The sequence below is a fragment of the Protopterus annectens genome, chromosome 2.part0 (assembly GCF_019279795.1).
Source record: "Protopterus annectens isolate FY-2018-M chromosome 2.part0, PAN1.0, whole genome shotgun sequence".
NCBI lineage: Eukaryota > Metazoa > Chordata > Ceratodontiformes > Protopteridae > Protopterus > Protopterus annectens.
The window spans coordinates 423,730,953-423,749,257 of NC_056728.1; the positions used below are offsets into that span (position 1 = coordinate 423,730,953).

General features: G+C 44.9%; 1 protein-coding gene across 1 annotated transcript in view; it reads left to right on the forward strand.

The window, feature by feature from the left end:
- LOC122793114 (beta-1,3-galactosyl-O-glycosyl-glycoprotein beta-1,6-N-acetylglucosaminyltransferase-like) overlaps nucleotides 1–17,329 on the forward strand; it is a 238,927-nt gene extending 221,598 nt beyond the window's left edge. Inside the window, exon 3 of the mRNA XM_044060855.1 lies at nucleotides 15,301–17,329. Coding sequence (XP_043916790.1) covers nucleotides 15,430–16,701 — 1,272 coding nt within the window. The 5' untranslated portion in view covers nucleotides 15,301–15,429 and the 3' untranslated portion in view covers nucleotides 16,702–17,329. The remainder of the gene's footprint in view (nucleotides 1–15,300) is intronic.
- The last annotated feature ends 976 nt before the right edge of the window (nucleotides 17,330–18,305 follow it).

The window sequence follows — 18,305 nt, forward strand, 5'->3', positions numbered from 1 at the left end:
TGCAGGAATAACTCTGTTTCACTGAGTGTGCATCTTTTTTTAGGAATCTTTTTAAGCTTATGAGAACAAGAGTTGACAATTTCATGACTTACTTTTTCAAAGATAAATTTCTTGAATAGTTGTGTAATTTAGGAGGAGGGGGGTATCCAGAGATGGTATTATGAAAAAAAATATTAATGAGGTAACAGAGTAGGCAATGGTTCACACAAGAACTACATGAACATAAATAAAAACAAAAGTAACAAATATTGGCATCAGGTTTGGTGTTGACGTATACATTAGTGATGGTATAAAATCAGTTGTTGGAGAAAACTTGGACATACTAGGCAGTAACCTCAAAATTTTCAGACTGGCTGTGTTTTGCTCATATTTTATTTCTAAGGGAAGCCCCAATATTAAGGATATTTGGGAAAACATAAGCAAGAACATTTCGACTTTCAGACATAACAGCTGCAGTATGTTAGGTTCATTGAGGATGGTGTGAACGTCTGTTGTGCAGATACCTGTAGGGCAAACATCACCAGGATTTTTTAACCAGTTATGTGGTTAATGTTGCGACATGCACTACATGAGGCATTTTATATTGGAAACTGGATATATGAACGTGTTTGTTCAGTAAAGAAGGGTGATAAATTTAATGCACTTTCTAGGCCTTCAAAACAATGTGACAAATTTAAGAAGTTTAGGGTTTGGTTATTGATTTTATTCAAAATAAAGGGAGAATAAAGATGCTGATATGAGATTGTGAATACAAACTGCAGATGTTATTAAATGCATGTTCAAAGAAGGGGTACATGAATTTTAATTGTAAATGTAATTTAAAGAGGAAACAGAAAAGGTACACTTTATTATGTGACGGTTCATATGATTAAACAGAAGTTTAAATGGAGAGCATAGTACAGTAATTGGGCAAACAGTCTAAATTCTCGTTCCATTGAGACCTTGTGTATATAAGCAAAAGCACTTGAAGTTTTCATTTTGATTATATAAAGTTTTATGTACGTTTATCAACATTTCTGTCCCACCTTCATTGTCCCCCAAAATAGAAGAAAATTGTTTAGATTCCTTCTCTTATTCATAATAACGTCTTTCCCATCCTTTGGCCATGCTTCAGATTGTTGTATGGAGGGGTGCTGAGTAGTTGGGTCAGGCAGTTTTTTTTCCTCCTAACATATAATGCAGAGAAAAAGATAACAGATGATCTGAAGTAGGCACTTCATTTGTCAGCAACCTTTGGGATACGGATCCGATCGCGGATCCGAGCTGGCAACTTCTGCCACAGCATAGATCCGAGCTCCTAGCTCCTCCCTTTACCCATAATCCCCTGCCAACCTTGACTGACCTCAGATCTAGTTTGCCGTGCTTCAAGCTGGGTTCCTGAGCTCCTGGTGGATCGAAACTTGTGAGAAAAAAATTGCTAATGTTCTTCCTTTTTTCTGTTGCTGTGAGTGAGAGTGAGTGGTTAGGTACCCTATAGCCCTTTTTAGCTAACTAAATTAAATTTTTTTTCTGATCCTTTTCTCCTCCCTTCCTCGCTGGTCGTTGTGTGTGTGTGTGTGTGTGTGTGTGTGTGTGTGTGTGTGTGTGTGTGTGTTTAGGGGCCTAGTGAGTGTGTTTTCCTTTTTTAAAATGTCTGAGGCCCCTAAAGCCATTTTTTATAAGTGCGGCCATAAGCTTTCACTGGTGGATGGCCACACTTGGTGCGTTAGGTGCCTTGGGGTTGAACACCTCTCCTCTGGATGCGTGATTTGTGCGGCGTTCAACCCCAGGGCACTTAAGGACCGGAGGTTGAAGCTGATTCTGGTGGGCCTTTTGCCCCCAGATCAGGCTCCGGCCTCTGGTACTTCTGTGGCCACTATCCAGCCCTCTGTGTCGGCCACTCCTGCCCCCTTCCCTCCGGTCGGGACTCAATGTTCCGCTTTGGCTCCGGAGGGGAGAGAGGCCAAGAAAGACAGGCTGAGAGAGAAGCACCTTAAGCGGCGGACCAAGGACTCCTCCTCGGCCCCGCCCGCCAAACGGGCTTCTCCCTCCAGGGCTTCTGGATCGCCTCCTTTTCAGATCCGATCCCCTTGCTTCTCTCCGGGACCCGAGGAGGGGGTGACCTGGTCCTCATCGAGGCGGCACTCCAGGCCTGCCTTGGTGGCCTCTTCGAGGTCCACTTTTAGCATGTCGGATGCAGACATGGACCAGATGATGAGGAGATTCATCCTGGCCCAGCTGCAGATGGGAGTGCTCTTTCCCCCCCCCCCTTCCCTCCGGGGAGGGAGCTCGACCTCATTCTTTGCTCCAGTCACTCCTTCTCCGACCCATTTTTCGGGATTGGAGCCGAGCCGCATTGGATCCGGGGGTGGGTCGGAGCCAACAGTGCTGGGCACTTCGGCTCCGACTGTTCCCTCGAGTTTGTTGGATCCGACCTCTCGGCACCACGGGCCGAGCTTCGGATCCGAGGGATTCTGTGTGCATTCGGCTCCGTCCCTGTCGGAGCATGCGGGTCCTTCGGATCCGATTGTCTCTGTCCCGGGTCAGGTCCCCGCTTCGGATCCGGGTGGGAGTCTACTCTCGGATCTTATCGAGGGCGGCTCCCCCTCTGCTTTCGCTGCGGTGGAGAGGGCACTGTTGAGTGCATCCGGACATCCGGTCCTGGCTTCGGCTCCCCCCTGCACTCCCTCTCAGCTGGTCCAGGCTCCCATCACCCGGCCTTTGGGGCAGCCTGCTTCAGCCTGGACGGCGTTACTTCGGAACATGACATTGCTGGTGAGACTTCCTCGGACAGCCCCCCCCCCCCCCGAGGAGGTTCCTCACAAGTCTAAATGTAAGAAGAGGCATGTGGACCCCCCCCCCCCAGAGTCCCTTACGGAAGATACGGACTTAGATGAAGGGGAAGGCTCCCCAAGGTCACCCCCCCGAGGATGTCTCCTTTGGAGACATCATGGAAATGCTTAGGATCAGGGGGGTTGGTCTGCCCCAAGTCTTCCTCCGATGAGTCCGTATTCCTAGAGGCATTCGAAGCAGGGCCATCTACCTCTTGGGTTTCCCCCCCGACCCCCTGGTGGACCTTATTGCCACCAGGGCTTGGAGGGAGCCGGACACTGTAGAGCCAGTCCCCAAGCATCCGGACAGGATCTTGAGTGCCCCCACAGAGAGAACCCATTGGAGCAGAGGTCCCACTGTGGATGCCATGTTGGTGGCTGCAGCCACCAAGAGAGTTGGCTCAGGAGAGCCCCATGGTCCACCCACCGAGCAAGGAGTCTCATGTGATGGATCACCTTGGGAAGCGGGCCTTCAGTTCAGCAACCTTCTCTGAGGGCGCTGAACTATATGGCACACGTCATCCAGATGCAGCGGGATCTGATCAAAGAATATGCTGCCTCCCCCCCAGAGTCCATGTCGGAAGGGGACAAACAACTGTACTCCTCCCGAATGTCCACTCTGTGGTCCATTTCTAACACCTCTATGCGGCTTTTGTCTCGCGCCACTGAGGGAGCCGCTAGAGCTGGTGGTCGGCCTGGTCATGAGGCGACAAGCCTGGCTCCGACATTGTGACTTCTCGGAACCCTTTAAGGCGTCATTTGCGAATGCCCCTTTGGTTCCGCCCTGTTTGGCAAAACCGTTCACGACACTTTAGTCCAGAGCGAGAAAGACGGGAAGACGTCTGCCGTCGGAGTCCGCTTCTCTGCTCCCCAGAGGTCCTTTTCCAAGAACCAAAAGGGTCAGAAGAAGATGTGGTTCCGGAAATCACATCAATCCCAGTCTGCTCCAGATAACCAGTTCTCTCGTGGCAGAGGAGGACAGGGAGGATGCCGCCCTAGAGGCAGAGGGGGTCCCAGGAATTTTGGGTCCAGAGAACCCTTCTCTGAGAGGCCCACGCAGAACCCTGAGGGGTTGCCCGGCTGCTCCACTCTGGAGGCAGTCGGGGACGCCGAGGCACCTAGCAATGTGGGAGTCCATAACAACAGATCGCTGGGTGCTTCGCATCATATCCAGAGGTTACCAAATTCCCTTTATTGTAACCCCCAAAACCAGAAGCCTCCCTGACGTACCACCCAGTCAGAGGGAGGCGGCTGCTACAGAAATTCAGCAGCTTTTACAAGAAAGAGCCATCCAACCCGTCCCCCAGATCAGCTCGGATCAGGGTTTTACTCCAGGTTCTTTCTGGTGCCAAAAAAGACTGGGGACTTGAGGCCCATCCTCGACCTCTCTCTTGAACCTGGCAGTACCCAAAGAAAGGTTCCGGATGGTCATGCTGAAATCTATTCTCCCCCTGTTACGGGAGAACGATTGGATGTGCTCTATAGACCTCAAGGATGCGTACTATCACATTCTAGTGGACAGACGCTTCAGGAGGTTTCTCCACTTCCGGCTGGGAGCCAGTCATTTTCAGTTCAGGGCCCTCCCCTTTGGTCTCACTTCAGCCCCCAGGGTGTTCACCAAAGTCTTAGCGGCAATAGCGGCCCGCTTGAGACTACAGGGAATTCAGGTCTTTCTGTACCTGGACGACTGGCTCCTTTCCGCCCCTATAAGGCATCTGCTCTGTTCATGCAGGGATTACTTCCTCAATCTTGCTCCACGTCTAGGATTGACAGTCAACATGGCCAAGTCCTTTCTGGCTGCTACACAGGTAATAGATTTCATAGGGGCGAGACTGGATTCCAAACTAATGCTTGCTTTTCTGACTCCAAATCGGCTTCAGATCCTGAGGATGTTCATCGTGTTTCACTGTTGCAGTCATAACTGTAGGGTGCTCCTGCCGGCAGGCAGCCCGAGGACGGCCAGAATCCCAAAGTCTGGGTCTGGCGTCGGCTGTACAATCCAGTACCCTGACGTCAGTGCGCTCTGGTACAGAGCCCTCACCCGACGCCATATTCTCCAGTCTTTCTTGCCGTGCGGTGGAAAGCAGCTCGCAAGTCTGGTTGGCGATTTCGAACAGCGTTTTTGGTTGTTGTCATTTCGAAGTTCTTACTTTTCTTCTCAAAGTTGGCACTCGCTGGGAATCTTTTTCTTGTTCCTCCGATGTCAGAAAAAGTTAATAATTGTATTACGTGTGGGAAACAATTACATCATAAAGATTTCCACTCTTACTGTCTACCTTGCTTAGGCCCTGACCACGACGTTTCTTGTTGTCGGTTCTGTGCCAGGTTTAATTCTCGTACTATCAAACGCAGGTACGACTGGGCTCTGAATTACTTTGGCAGACGCTTCAATTATAGAATGTCGTCGGATACTACCGAATTCAAAAGAAGCAAAGACAAGGACAGGCCTCCGAGGTCCAAACAGGACTCGTTGCAGCTGGAGCCAGCGTCCGGTTCGGCTGTCGTCAGTGAGGCGCTTTTGCAGCCCCTGTCGTCCGCCACTTCTGAACCGGGATGGTCGATACAGACTCCCATGGGGAGCCATCTAGGCCTTCTATTTTATCTGCTGCAGGACCTTCGGACATCGCTCCCTCGAATGGGTCCGGAACTGCTGTGCAGGTATCTGCTTCTGAGGGGGTATTCAGGCCTACTCACATCACTATTTCAAAGGCAAAGACAAAGACTCCTGTTAAGTCCAAAGCTCCTGCTCAAGCTACTTCTGAATCTACTCCCAGGACAAAGAAGCAATTGTTGAGGATGGCTGAAGATTTGCTTTCTATGATTAGGGGTTCTCACCCCCCCCCCCCCCGAGAAAAGGCCTCAACAGGATGTTCCTGTGGATTCCTCTGACCAGGCTTCTACATCTTCTGTCTCTTCCTCTGATCAGGAATATTCTTTTCCTCCTTATGAGGATTCGGATGCTGAGGACTCCTTGCCCTCTGCTTCTCCGCCTGAAGATTTTTCTTTTGGGGAAACCTTACATGAGATGAGGAAACATTTTCATTGGGAAGGTCACGCTTATTCTGCTTCCAAGAAGAGGCTTAGAGAATTCCTTCTTCTTCCTCAACATAGGCCTTTGGCTATCCCTCCTGTTCTTGACATTGTGGATGATGCTTTTTCCGAGGCTAATCTGAATCCTGAGATCATGCCTGCTCCCTCTAAGCCTGATAGGTTTTATAGGGTTCCTGAGTCTCATTTGTTCTTGTTTAAGAATCCTTCTGCAGATCCTGAAACTATTTCTCAGGGTTCTAAGGCTGCTAAGGTTGCTACTTCTAAGAATCCTATTCCCTCTGAGAAGGATTCTCGTGCCTTAGACAGGTGGGGCAAAAAGGTATATATTTCTGCTACCCTTTCTGTTAGGGCTTTAAATTGCCAGTTTCATATGTTTAAGTATCAGCAATTTCTTTTGTCTGTTTTAAAGCAAAAGCTTGCCTCTCTTCCTGCATGTGCAGAAGATAAGGAACTACAGGATGTGTTGCATGCAACTGAACAACTGAACAAACATAGCTTGCATTGTGGTTTTGATGCTTTGGATGCTTCTTGCAGGGCCGCAGCCTCTGGTACTGTTATCAGGAGACATGCTTGGCTTCGTGAACAAAGTTTACCTGAACAGGTTAAGGCTAAATTATTAGATGCCCCTGTTCAGCATGATGTTCTTTTTGGATCTAAGACTGAGGAGGTTATTAAAAAGATGGAAGAAAAGGCAAAATCTATGCAAACTGTGAAAGACTTCTTGCAAGTTCAGCCTCCTAGATTTTCCAGGAATTGGCCCTCCAAAATTGGTCCTTTCCCACGTCTGACAGGCCTCAAAGGGGAAGATATAGACGCTCCAGAGGTCGTGGCCAAGCTCAGGCCTCCTACAGATCGAGACAATGGACTGCTGCTTCACCTAGAAGGGGAGAAGACAGATCCCAATCTCAAAGAAAGCAAACTCAATGACTCTCTCGGTTGGGCTACAGGACCTCTTTACCTGGATGCCCCTCTCGGAGGAAAACTTTCTCTTTTTTACAGAAATTGGACTCATATTACCCAGGACAAATAGGTATTGGACGTGATTTTAAAAGGCTACAAATTCCACTTTCATACCTTGCCAAGGGCTTTCGGTTGGCCAGATCTGCCAAAACATCAATGGTCAGAGGCCTTAAATCAAGTGGATGCTCTTCTGGCCATGAGAGCCATAGAGCCTGTTCCACTCTCAGAGATGGGAAAAGGTTTTTATTCAAGACTGTTTCTGGTTCCAAGAAAACAAAGCTCATGGAGACCTATTCTGGACCTTTCTGTGTTAAACCTTTTTGGAAATTCCAAAATTCAAGATGCTTACTCTGCAGCAGCTGATTCCAATTCTCTCTCAGGACGCCTGGATGGTAACATTGGACCTAAAGGAAGCTTATTTACACATTCCCATCAGGCAGGAATGCAGGAAATTCCTCAGGTTCAAGGCAGGTTCGAGACCCTTTCAATTCTCTGTACTGCCCTTTGGTTTATCTACTGCGCCCAGAGTCTTTACCAAGTGCCTGGCACCAGTAGTGGCTTATTGCAGACTCCAGGGGATTCAGATTTACCCCTATTTGGACGACTGCCTTATTCAGGCAGACAGCAAGGATCTTTTACTTCAACATCTGGATTTTGTTCAACGTCTCCTCCTCCTACTGGGATTTTCAGTGAACACAAAAAAGTCTCATTTGATCCCTTCTCGACAAATGGTATTTCTGGGAGCCCTCTTAAATACAACCTTTCAAAGGGCCTTCCTCACTACAGAAAAACAAATACAGCTGGCTTCAAGTTTCAAGACTTTGGCAACTCTACCTCAGCTCACTGCAAGGAAATTCCTGCAGGCACTGGGCTACATGGCCTCCTGCATTCTGTTGATTCCAAATGCAAGGCTTCATATGAGAAAGCTTCAATAGTATCTGAAAAGTGTATGGTTGCAGCATTACCACGATCTGGACACTCTGATTCCCTGCCTCCAGAAGGAGTTCGTTTGGTGGTCCAGGGTGTGTGCTTTAAACGAAGGAAAGCCTTTCCGTCTTCCTCAACCTTCTCAAATCATAACCACGGACGCCTCGGATTATGCTTGGGGAGCACATTTTCTAGGCAGTTGCCAGCAGGGAACCTGGACAAAGGATCATCTTCACTGGCACATCAATCTGAAGGAAATGTTGGCAGTTCAAAATGCTCTTCTAGCCTTCAAGAACCTTTTGCATCCAGGACCTCTTTTGATTTGCACAGACAACACCACAGTCATGTGGTACATAAACAAGCAGGGGGGTTCTCATTCGTACCCCCTTTGCAGACTAGCTATGGCTTTATGGGACACGGCTCTAAATCTGAATCTACATCTCCAGGCCCAATTCATACCAGGAAAACAGAATCTCTTAGCAGACAGCCTGTGCAGGAACATTTTAGATACTCACGAATGGATGGTAGACACCAACTTATTCAACAGGATCACTGCAGTTTGGGGATGCCCCCAGATAGATCTGTTTGCATCCCATCTCGATCATCAGTTGCCTCTCTTTTGCACCAGGTCATTCCACAAAACAGCTTGGAAAGTGGATGCCCTGTCCTTCAGCTGGAGAAACCTTTCGGGATATGCCTTCCCTCCTCTTCCTCTACTTCCTCGGGTATTACTAAAGATAAAACAGGACAAGCCCAAGTTCCTCATTTTGATTGCTCCAAATTGGCCTCGACAGTTTTGGTATCCAACTTTAAAGCACCTGTTCTTGGAGCCTCCTTGGATCCTTCCTCTGAACCCTTCTCTTCTGTCCCAGCATCAGGGTCAGTTGCTACATTCCAATCTCAAGACTCTTTGCCTGGCAGCTTGGCTCTTCAAAGGAATTTGATTTCTTCTAGTCTTCCCAAACAAGTTTTGGATGTTCTTTTGGAAGCTAGACGGCCTAGCACTAGGAAATCCTATGCCTCTAAATGGAAGAGATTTTGCATTTGGATGCAGGACCGAGGCTTGGATCCTCTGGTACCTGATCTCTCTTCTATTTTGCTTTACCTCTCGGATCTTTTGTCTTATGGACTTTCCTTTTCTTCCATTAAGATTCATGCTTCTGCTATTTCTGCTCATTTCAATACTGATCCCCCTGTTTTTTCTCATCCTTTGGTGAGACAATTCTTGAGAGGGGCTAAGAATTTAAGATCTCCCAGGACCCCTCCTGTTCCTGCTTGGGATCTTAATTATGTTTTAGAGAAACTTACTTTGCCTCCTTTTGAGCCTGCTGCATCTTAAGATATTAAGTTTTTATCTTGGAAGACAATTCTTTTGTTGGCTTTGACTTCTGCCAGAAGGGTCTCAGAGTTGCAAGCTCTCATGGCTGTGGAACCATACCTTATTTTCCACCAGGACAGAGTATCCTTGAGGACCAATCCTACTTTCATGCCTAAGGTGATTTCGAAAGTGGCTTTGAATCAAACAATTCACCTTCCTACCTTCTTTCCTAATCCTCAGAATAAAGGGGAAAGGATTTTGCATTCCTTGGACGTGCACAGACAGTTACGATTTTATTTGGACAAGACTAAAGAGTTCAGAAAATCTAACCAATTGTTTGTTTCTTTTGCCTCCAGTTCTCTTGGAAAGGCTATTTCTAAACAAACTATTTCCAAATGGAGTTCTTATGGAATAAGGTTTTGTTACACTCATCATGGGAAACAATTTCCAGGTACTGTAAAGTCATTCTACTAGAGCAGCTGCTACTTCTACAGCTTTTCTCAGGGGAGTTCCTACCAAGGATATCTTGGAAGCTGCCACTTGGAGTTCTGTGCATACTTTTTCCAAGCACTACAATCTCCCTTTGTATTCTAAGACCAGGGCAGGCTTTGCCTCTGCTGTTTTGCAGGGTCTTCTTGCTGCCCCTTCTCTCTAAACCTCCTCCCTTTTTCACTGCTTTGGGATTCCACCCTACAGTTATGACTGCAACAGTGAAACACGATGAACATAGTACAGTTGTGTACACCTACCATAAATGTAGATGTTCGAGTGTCTTCACTGTTGCAGTCGGTGTTTCCCTCCCTCCTATCCCCTCTTTTTCTCTCTTTTGTGGTGTATTTGTGTTTCCTAGTGGGATTCCTTTATGATCTGTTGGGGACTTCTGGCATCTAGGGCAAGAAAGGCTGGAGAAGATAGCGTCGGCTGAGGGCTATGTGCCAGAGCGTACTGACGTCAGGGTACTGGATTGTACAGCTGACGCCGGACCCAGACTTTGGGATTCTGGCCGACCTCGGGCTGCCTGCCGGCAGGAGCACCCTACAGTTATGACTGCAACAGTGAAGACACTCGAACATCTACATTTATGGTAGGTGTACACAACTGTACTTTGCATGTACAGGCCATCCTCCAACTTCAAGCTCCACCAACGGAATTGGTCCTGAGGGCTCTAGGGTCCATGACGGCAGCAATTTCTCTGCTGCCCTTGGCCCGTTTGAATATGAGGGTCCTGCAGTGGACCCTTCAGGTGCAATGGTCCCTGTCTCGCAACCCTCTGTACCATCCCATTCCCCCAAACAGGACTTGCAGAAGGTCGCTCGTGTAGTGGCTCCAGTCCCCGAGCCTCCACACGGGATGTCCATTCTCGATGCCTTCTCCCATCGCCACAGTGACCACGGACGCTTCTCGCCTGGGGTGGGGGGGGGCATTATTCAGGCAGAATGGTCCAAGGCACGTGGAACGGAGACATCCTTGCATATCAGTGTCCTAGAGATGAGGGCGGTGCTTTTGACGTTGCAGGCACTTCACGACCTTCTTCCGAATGGGACTATTGCAGTACATACGGACATGTCAGTGGCCTGGTACATCAACAAAACAGGGGGGAACCAGGTCTTATCCTCTTTGTCGCGAGGCCATGAGAGTGTGGGAATGGGCGATGTCCACCAACCGCTTTCTCATTGCAACACACATTCCGGGACTGTCCAACATCCTAGCAGACAGGCTCAGTCATACAATCCTGACTCCATATGAATGGTCTCTCAATCCTCTAGTAGCGGAGCGAATATTTGCCCAATGGGGGCAACCCTGTTGCAATCTTTTTGCCCCTCCCTCAAATACCAAATGCAACAGTTACTTTGCCCTAATCCCCCCCTCTGGGGGAGTCTCCGAGAGACTCTCTAGTACATGCTTGGCCTCCTGGTCTTTACGCTTACCCTCCACTGCCCCTGATGCTAAAACTTTTACAGAAAGCCAGTCGGTTGGGGAGCAAGATGATCCTCATTGCCCCATTCTGGCCTCGTCAGATGTGGTTCCCGTACCTATGGTCTCACCTGATTCATCCGCCCTGGATTTTGGATCCTCTTCCGGATCTCATTATTTCACCCCTGGGTCTTCCGACCCCCAACCTGGTCAACCTCAAGCTGACGGCTTGGTTGCTCCAGTTCCACTCTTGATAAGGACTCTTGGAATCTCCTCACCAGTCAAAGCCATTCTAGTAGCAGCACACAAGCCATCCACCAGAAAGGTCTATCGGAGTAAGTGGAAACGCTTTTCCATCTGGGCTGAGCACAGTGATTTAAATCCTTTTACAGCGCCTTTAACATCGGTTTTGGATTTTCTATCTACCCTTTTTCATCAGGGGGCTAGCTGTTCTACAGTCAAGGTGCAATTAGCGATTTCGCACCATCATGTAGGGCATGAGTTTGGCCCTCTTATTACCTCCAAGCTCTGTAAAGCTTTCCTTAAGGGTACCTTCCTCCTCAGACCTCCTGTCAGGGAGGTAGTACCTCCATGGGATTTAGCTTTAGTTCTACAGGCCTTGACTAGCCTCCCTTTCGAACTGGTGGCCACGGTTGATCTCAAATACCTCTCTTGGAAAACGGCCTTTCTGGTGGCCATTACTTCAGCTAAAAGAGTCTCTGAGCTTCAGGCTCTGTGCCAAACCACCGTATTTGACCTTCCATCAGGATAGAGATTACCTCAGGATCAATCAGTCTTTTTTGCCTAAGGTATCTTCCGAAGCAAACATTAATCAATCTATTAATCTTCCCGTGTTCTTCCCCAACTATCAGAACAAAGGAGAATATAAGCTGCATTCTTTGGACGTGCACAGACAACTGCGCTTTTATATTCATCGAACGGCTGGTCATAGACAATCCGACCAGTTGTTTGTCTCCTTTGCCAAAACTAACCTAGGCAAGTCGGTTTCTAAAGTTACCCTGTCACGATGGATAGCTAACTGTATTCAATTAGCATATCAGAGTTTGGGACGGCCTGCACCTCAGGGAGTCCGCTCTCATTATACTAGGGCCATTGCTACATTGGCTGCTTTTAGATCTAGGGTTCCCTTGGATGATATTTGTTCCGCAGCCACTTGGGCTTCATCCCATACCTTTATCAGCCATTACAAACTGGATGTTGTCTCCAGAGGTAGGGCGTCCTTTGGCTCTGCAGTGCTCTGGAATATCCTTCCATGAAGGCCACCCAAGACTCCGGTAGCTGGGGACTCTGTCCCAAAGGTTCCTGACAAATGAAGTGCCTACTTCAGATTAAGAAGTTATGTACTCACCATAACGTTCCATCTGAGTAGGTATCTTCATTTGTCTGCAACCATCCCACCCGCCTTCCCCCTGACCAATATGATTCTAAGTTGGAGTTTTCTTACATGAGTCCCTTCCAGGACACACTAGCAAGTTGTTATATGGGGCAAACTTGATCTGAGGTCAGTCAGGGTTGGCAGGGGATTATGGGTAAAGGGAGGAGCTAGGAGCTCGGATCTATGCTGTAGTAGAAGTTGCTGGCTCGGATCTGAGATCGGATCCGTATCCCAAAGGTTGCAGACAAATGAAGATACCTACTCAGATGGAACGTTACGGTGAGTACATAACTTCTTATTACATAGAAGAGACTTGTCTTCACTGTAGTCTGATCACCCTGCAAAGCTTGTCTTTACACACGGCTTGAATTGCATTAGTACATAATAGAATGGACATAGCTTTCAGGTTATCCCGTCTGTCAAACTGTCTTGGTCCTGCATCTCCCAACAGTGGAAGTGAGGCATAAAATTAAATGACTGTGTTTACCATGACAGGTCTGTTCTGGATCCCCGTTAAGTATTCTTTTATTTCAGCCCAGTCTCCCCACTACCTTGCACAGGCATAGTATGTGCAGAGCCCTTTATTCAGCTCCATGTGTAGACGTCTCTGGTGATCATTCTGTGGTTTCTGTCATCGCTAACCTCTGGATACAGGCAGAGAAAAATCCTAATGGTAGCCATCACATTCTACCCTGTTGTATAGTACATAACATTTCTTTTTTATACTCAAAGAACATTACGATCAACATGTTATATTTACTTAATGTTAGGTACTTACCTTTAGTAGCAAGTTTAAACTTGTATCTCAGTGTTAAATATCTTGAGTCACAACTTCATGGTCTGAGGTACTTTCCCGACCTCCAGTCACTGTCTTTGTGGAATTTAAATGTTCTACCCATGTCTGCATGAACTGTCGCCAAATTTTCTCATTTCTTCCCACTTGTGGGTATGCATCTATCTGCATGTGCCTGTATTCCTGTATAATGCTGACCAGTTAGTGCTCTTTATCTGCAGATGGTAAAATCTCTAATGTAACTGTATTCTATGCATTTACTTGATCCAAGGTGCTGGATGAAAAACAGCCCACTTTAGATTAATCTCTAATCTCTTAATGAGTTGCAGGACATGTGCATTTTGAGACTAAAGTCCTTGGCACAATGTGCATTTTTCATTACGATTTTGCAAGCAGAATGTTTGTTCACTACAAAAGACACTATTTTCCACAGCAGCAACTGGATTGAGTGTGTGCCAAGATCTGTGCCAAGATCCACCTGTTCATTTCAAAGTAGAGTTTTTTCCCCTTGCCAGCTAGGACGCATGTACCTGGTCTCCACCAGTATAACTAACAAGGGATTTTTTCAGGTTTAGTGTCTAAACAATAATTCCTCCAAGTCTGCCACATGGCAGGACAGTGGAACTCCCAATGTTTTTTCTTTAAAAACAAAAACAAGAACATACATATTAAAACCATATGAAACATTACACTTCTAATAAATGTCCAAAACATAAATTGAAATCAGCAATGCATTTCACAGTATCATGTGTGAACATCATATATTTTTGGCAGTTACTCAGACACCACAGGATTAAACTGTCACTCAGAAAGTGACTAATGTGACCAGTACTGCTCCAGTACTGGTATCAATAGTCGTAGAACATTGTGTAGCATGGCTCGTTTCCCAGTAAGTACCTGTGTCTGATACTTTCCATTCCTGTGGGTTACCTATCTCTTGTGTTTGAGAGATGGAACAGTGAAGTTTGGATTTTTAAATATTAGAATATAGACATGGAAGTTACCCACATTGCATCTTGCAGACTATACAGTTACATTACATCTGGTCTAATTTTGTTTTTTTCACCAATGTCAGCTGCTACCTTCTTATTTTATAGTCGTGCATGTATGTCAGATCTGTGTCTCCCTTTTTATTTTCCATTTGTGTGGTTGGAGTGCTTTTTGCTTAACATCAACTCAGTAATGGAGCTAAAAAAAATCATTATTTTTAAAAACAGTCAAACCAGCTTAGTTCACAGGCTTTCCAGATGCTTTCTCTGCAGTCCAACATGTCAGATTGACAATTTATTGTTTGCCAAGGGTGTACACGAGTCCAAAACTTGGGCATTGTCCTGGTAGATGACATACTGTTTGTGCAGTCAGCATGCTAATGCTGGAAAACATTGTAGATAACTAGCATAATGATGAAGATCCACCAGAAGTGCTGTGGACTACTGAACCACAGAGGAACGATAACTGGAAACATTGGGGTGGTGCTTGGCCATCCAAGAACAAAAGCACCAACGGGAGGAAGCCTGGCCAACACAAAACAGAAAACCAAGTATTTTGTGTGCATCCCTCAGAGTTTATAAGAAAACAGATGTTGGAACTGGATTTTGAATAAATCTGGCCTAAGCCCAGATTTCTCATTTTTGGACAGTTCATATGGTTTTCTGGCAAATCTGTGATGATTAAAGTCACTAAATAACATCATCCATTTGAGTTTGACTGCATATCTTTCAGAAATGCATACTACATAAAAATATTATTCTAGTAATTTTCTAAGCTTATAAAAGCAACTTTTAAAAATTGTCCCTGATTTTTGGGCCTTTGTCTCCCTGTATTTTTGCGTTGTCCAGATTTCTTGCTCTTAGAGGTTGCGAGGTATGCACCCAGATCTTTATTGGTTAGTCATTGCAAGACTGTTTGCAGAACTTTTCACATCAGCTACATGCAGGCTTTCTAACCTCAAGAAATTTCCATTGCCTAAATCTGCACCATGTCTGACATCAACATTTGTCTTAACAGATGGAGTAAATCATTGTTTTCGGTTTATTCTCATAAGTTTTTACTTTTATGAAAAATGCACATTTTTTGGTGAAGCATTATCAGTGGCCTGCACTATATTAACATTTTTCTGCTTCACTTTTAGGTCTGACGTCTTCCTGAAGCATGGATGAGGAGAGTTGCCAGCCATTATCTTGACTTTTAGATATTTGTTAGTTGATATAATTAGACTGACAAAGATTGTAATTAACAGAGGCTTAGAAAGCTACCAGCAATGAGGATTGTACGATTAAAGCCTGCAAAGCTCTTAAAAGGACTGATTATTTCCTTTTTGGCTATTCTGGGATTTTCAGTTATAAATGTGAAACACAAACACTTTTTTGTAAACTATAATCCCTTGGAGCTGACTGAGTACTCCCATAATGCAGTAAATTGCTCAGCAATTGTAGCTGGCAATCAAGACGAAATTGATAAAGCCAAATTGTTAACACTGACTGTAGAATTTAAGAATCGTACTTTGATAACAGAAGGAAATTATACAGAATGGACCAGAGACTGCAGTTCTTTCATCAAGCAACGTAAATATATTATGCAGCCATTAAGTAAGTTAGAGGCCAACTTTCCCATTGCATATTCAATAATAATTCATCAGAGAATAGACATGTTTGAAAGACTGCTACGGACAATATACCAACCACAGAATTACTATTGCGTTCATGTTGACAGAAAGTCTCCAGAATCATTTTTGACTGCTATTAAGGGAATTGCATCCTGCTTTAATAATGTATTTATAGCCAGCAAATTGGAGAGTGTTGTCTATGCATCATGGAGCAGAGTGCAGGCTGATCTAAATTGTATAGAAGACCTTCAGAAAGTTAGTACTTCATGGAAATATTTAATAAATCTGTGTGGTATGGACTTTCCAATTAAAACTAACTTGGAAATAGTAGAGAAGCTGATGGCATTGAAAGGAGGAAACAGTTTAGAAACTGAGAAAATGTCGCACAGTAAAGAAGGTAGGTGGAAGACGCATCATGAAATTGTTGGTGGGCATATAAAGAACACAGGAACGCCAAAGAAACCTCCCCCGATAGCAACCCCTGTGTTTTCTGGCAGTGCCTATTTTGTTGTCAGTAGGAAATTTGTGGACTATATAATGAAGGATGATAAAATACTGCAGCTGTTTAACTGGTCGAAAGACACATACAGCCCAGATGAATTCATCTGGGCAACGCTGCAAAGGATACCTGAAGTTCCTGGATCTGTTCCCCTCAGTGATAAGTATGATTCTTCTGATATGAACTCAGTTGCTAGATTTGTGCAGTGGAATTACTTTGAAGGTGATCTGTATAAAGGAGCTCCATACCCACCATGTAGAGGAGTCCATGTTCGGGCTGTGTGCATTTTTGGAGCTGGTAACTTGAATTGGATGTTGCAGAACCATCATTTATTTGCAAATAAATTTGACACACAGGTAGATGAATTTGCAGTACGATGTTTAGAAAATCATCTAAGGCATAAATCTCTCAATCAGCAAAGACATTAAGGTAGTTTAAGTATATGTACGGTTTCTCTTTAATGTCATCATGCAGTGCCTAATTACATTTACCATTTCTGACCTCAAAAGAATATCACAAATGAAGTAAATGTTTTTAAAAATATTTAATTGTGCAGTATGTAAAGCAGAGATGTGAACTGGTATTGTGACCGATTCCTGGCTATCTTGTTAAATGAATGTTTCATCAGTTACTGCTCATTTTATTTTGAAAATAACTTCTGAAAATTGGGTGTAAAACACTGATATTTTGCCCATAATTTTCATTAGAGAACACATTTTACATCAAAGTGACTTATTTTCATTTGATTCAGTGATACATGAAAATGTTTTAGATTTTAAAATAAGATCAAGCAAATCCGATTGATACGCAGTTGCTGTTACACACCCAAACATGGAGGCAGGCAAACATTCTATCACTGTGGTTGCCATCATGCCTCTCAACTTCCAGGTTGTCCCAGAATGTCCATTTTTTGCTCCATATTGTTGGTCTGTTTCTCATACAGTTTTCTGGCTAGTCCCTGACAAATCGTTTAGGATTGGAGTAATTAAATAATGACAAATATTTGAGTTTGACTTTATACCCTTCAGAAAATTCATATTAATGTGAAACCTGTTGTCAACTTTCTAATTTTGTAAAAGCAATATTTAAAGTGTCCCTATTTTTGTGCTTTGGTCCCCCCATTATTTATGTATTTGTCTAGATTTCTTACAGTAAGAGGTTTAATGGTTATGGGTTCCATGTATGTAGTTGCTGAAAATTTGTCTGCTGTAGTCCATTTAGACATGGTCTTCAGGAGGTTCCTACTCATTTTCCATAGATCAGTGTTTCCTAGTAATCTGGTTTCTTTTTTGGAGTAATGTGTGCACAAGCAAAAAAAAATGTAGAGGATACAGCCTGTTTTGCCATTTCTTATTCTAAATTGTTACTTGATGCTCTTGAGTGGGGGATTGATATTTTTGTAAAATTTCTCTGTGGTGCTTATAACTTTTGGGATGTGATGTCTAGGATACAGCTTCCAGACATACAGATGCAGTGTTTTACTTGAGTACACCTCAGAGTTTAAGCAGTCTTATTTTCCAGGGGACTTGAAATGCAGTACTAAAAGTTTGTGAAACACATGCTGGCTCTCTCTGAATAGTTTGGCAGATTATCTTAACTGACTTTAACAAAGACACTGTTTGCATGGTGAAATGGAAAACATGTTGCGTTTAACAGTTAGGCAAAACCCCTGCCTGGATATAGTCCCACAGCATGAAGGGGTTTGCCTGGATATAGTCCCACAACATGAAGGGGTTTGCCTGGATATAGTCCCACAACATGAAGATGGATGTTGAGGTCAGGTCATTAGACCTTTGCCTTCAGATTTCCAGTGGCTTGTCTTTCCTTGCAAGCTTTTCTAATTAATGCATTAAAGCAGTGTCAGAAAAGAGCAAACTGGTATTGTTAAGCTTTATTTTAAGAAAACAGGACACGCGCACCTTTATAAGTGCACTTAATAATGTAGGACATGAAGAACACAGACTTTCCATGCACTTTAAGAGTAGTTTATACCAAAATATTGAACTTCCATCTTGGCATGGTCTGTGCTTTG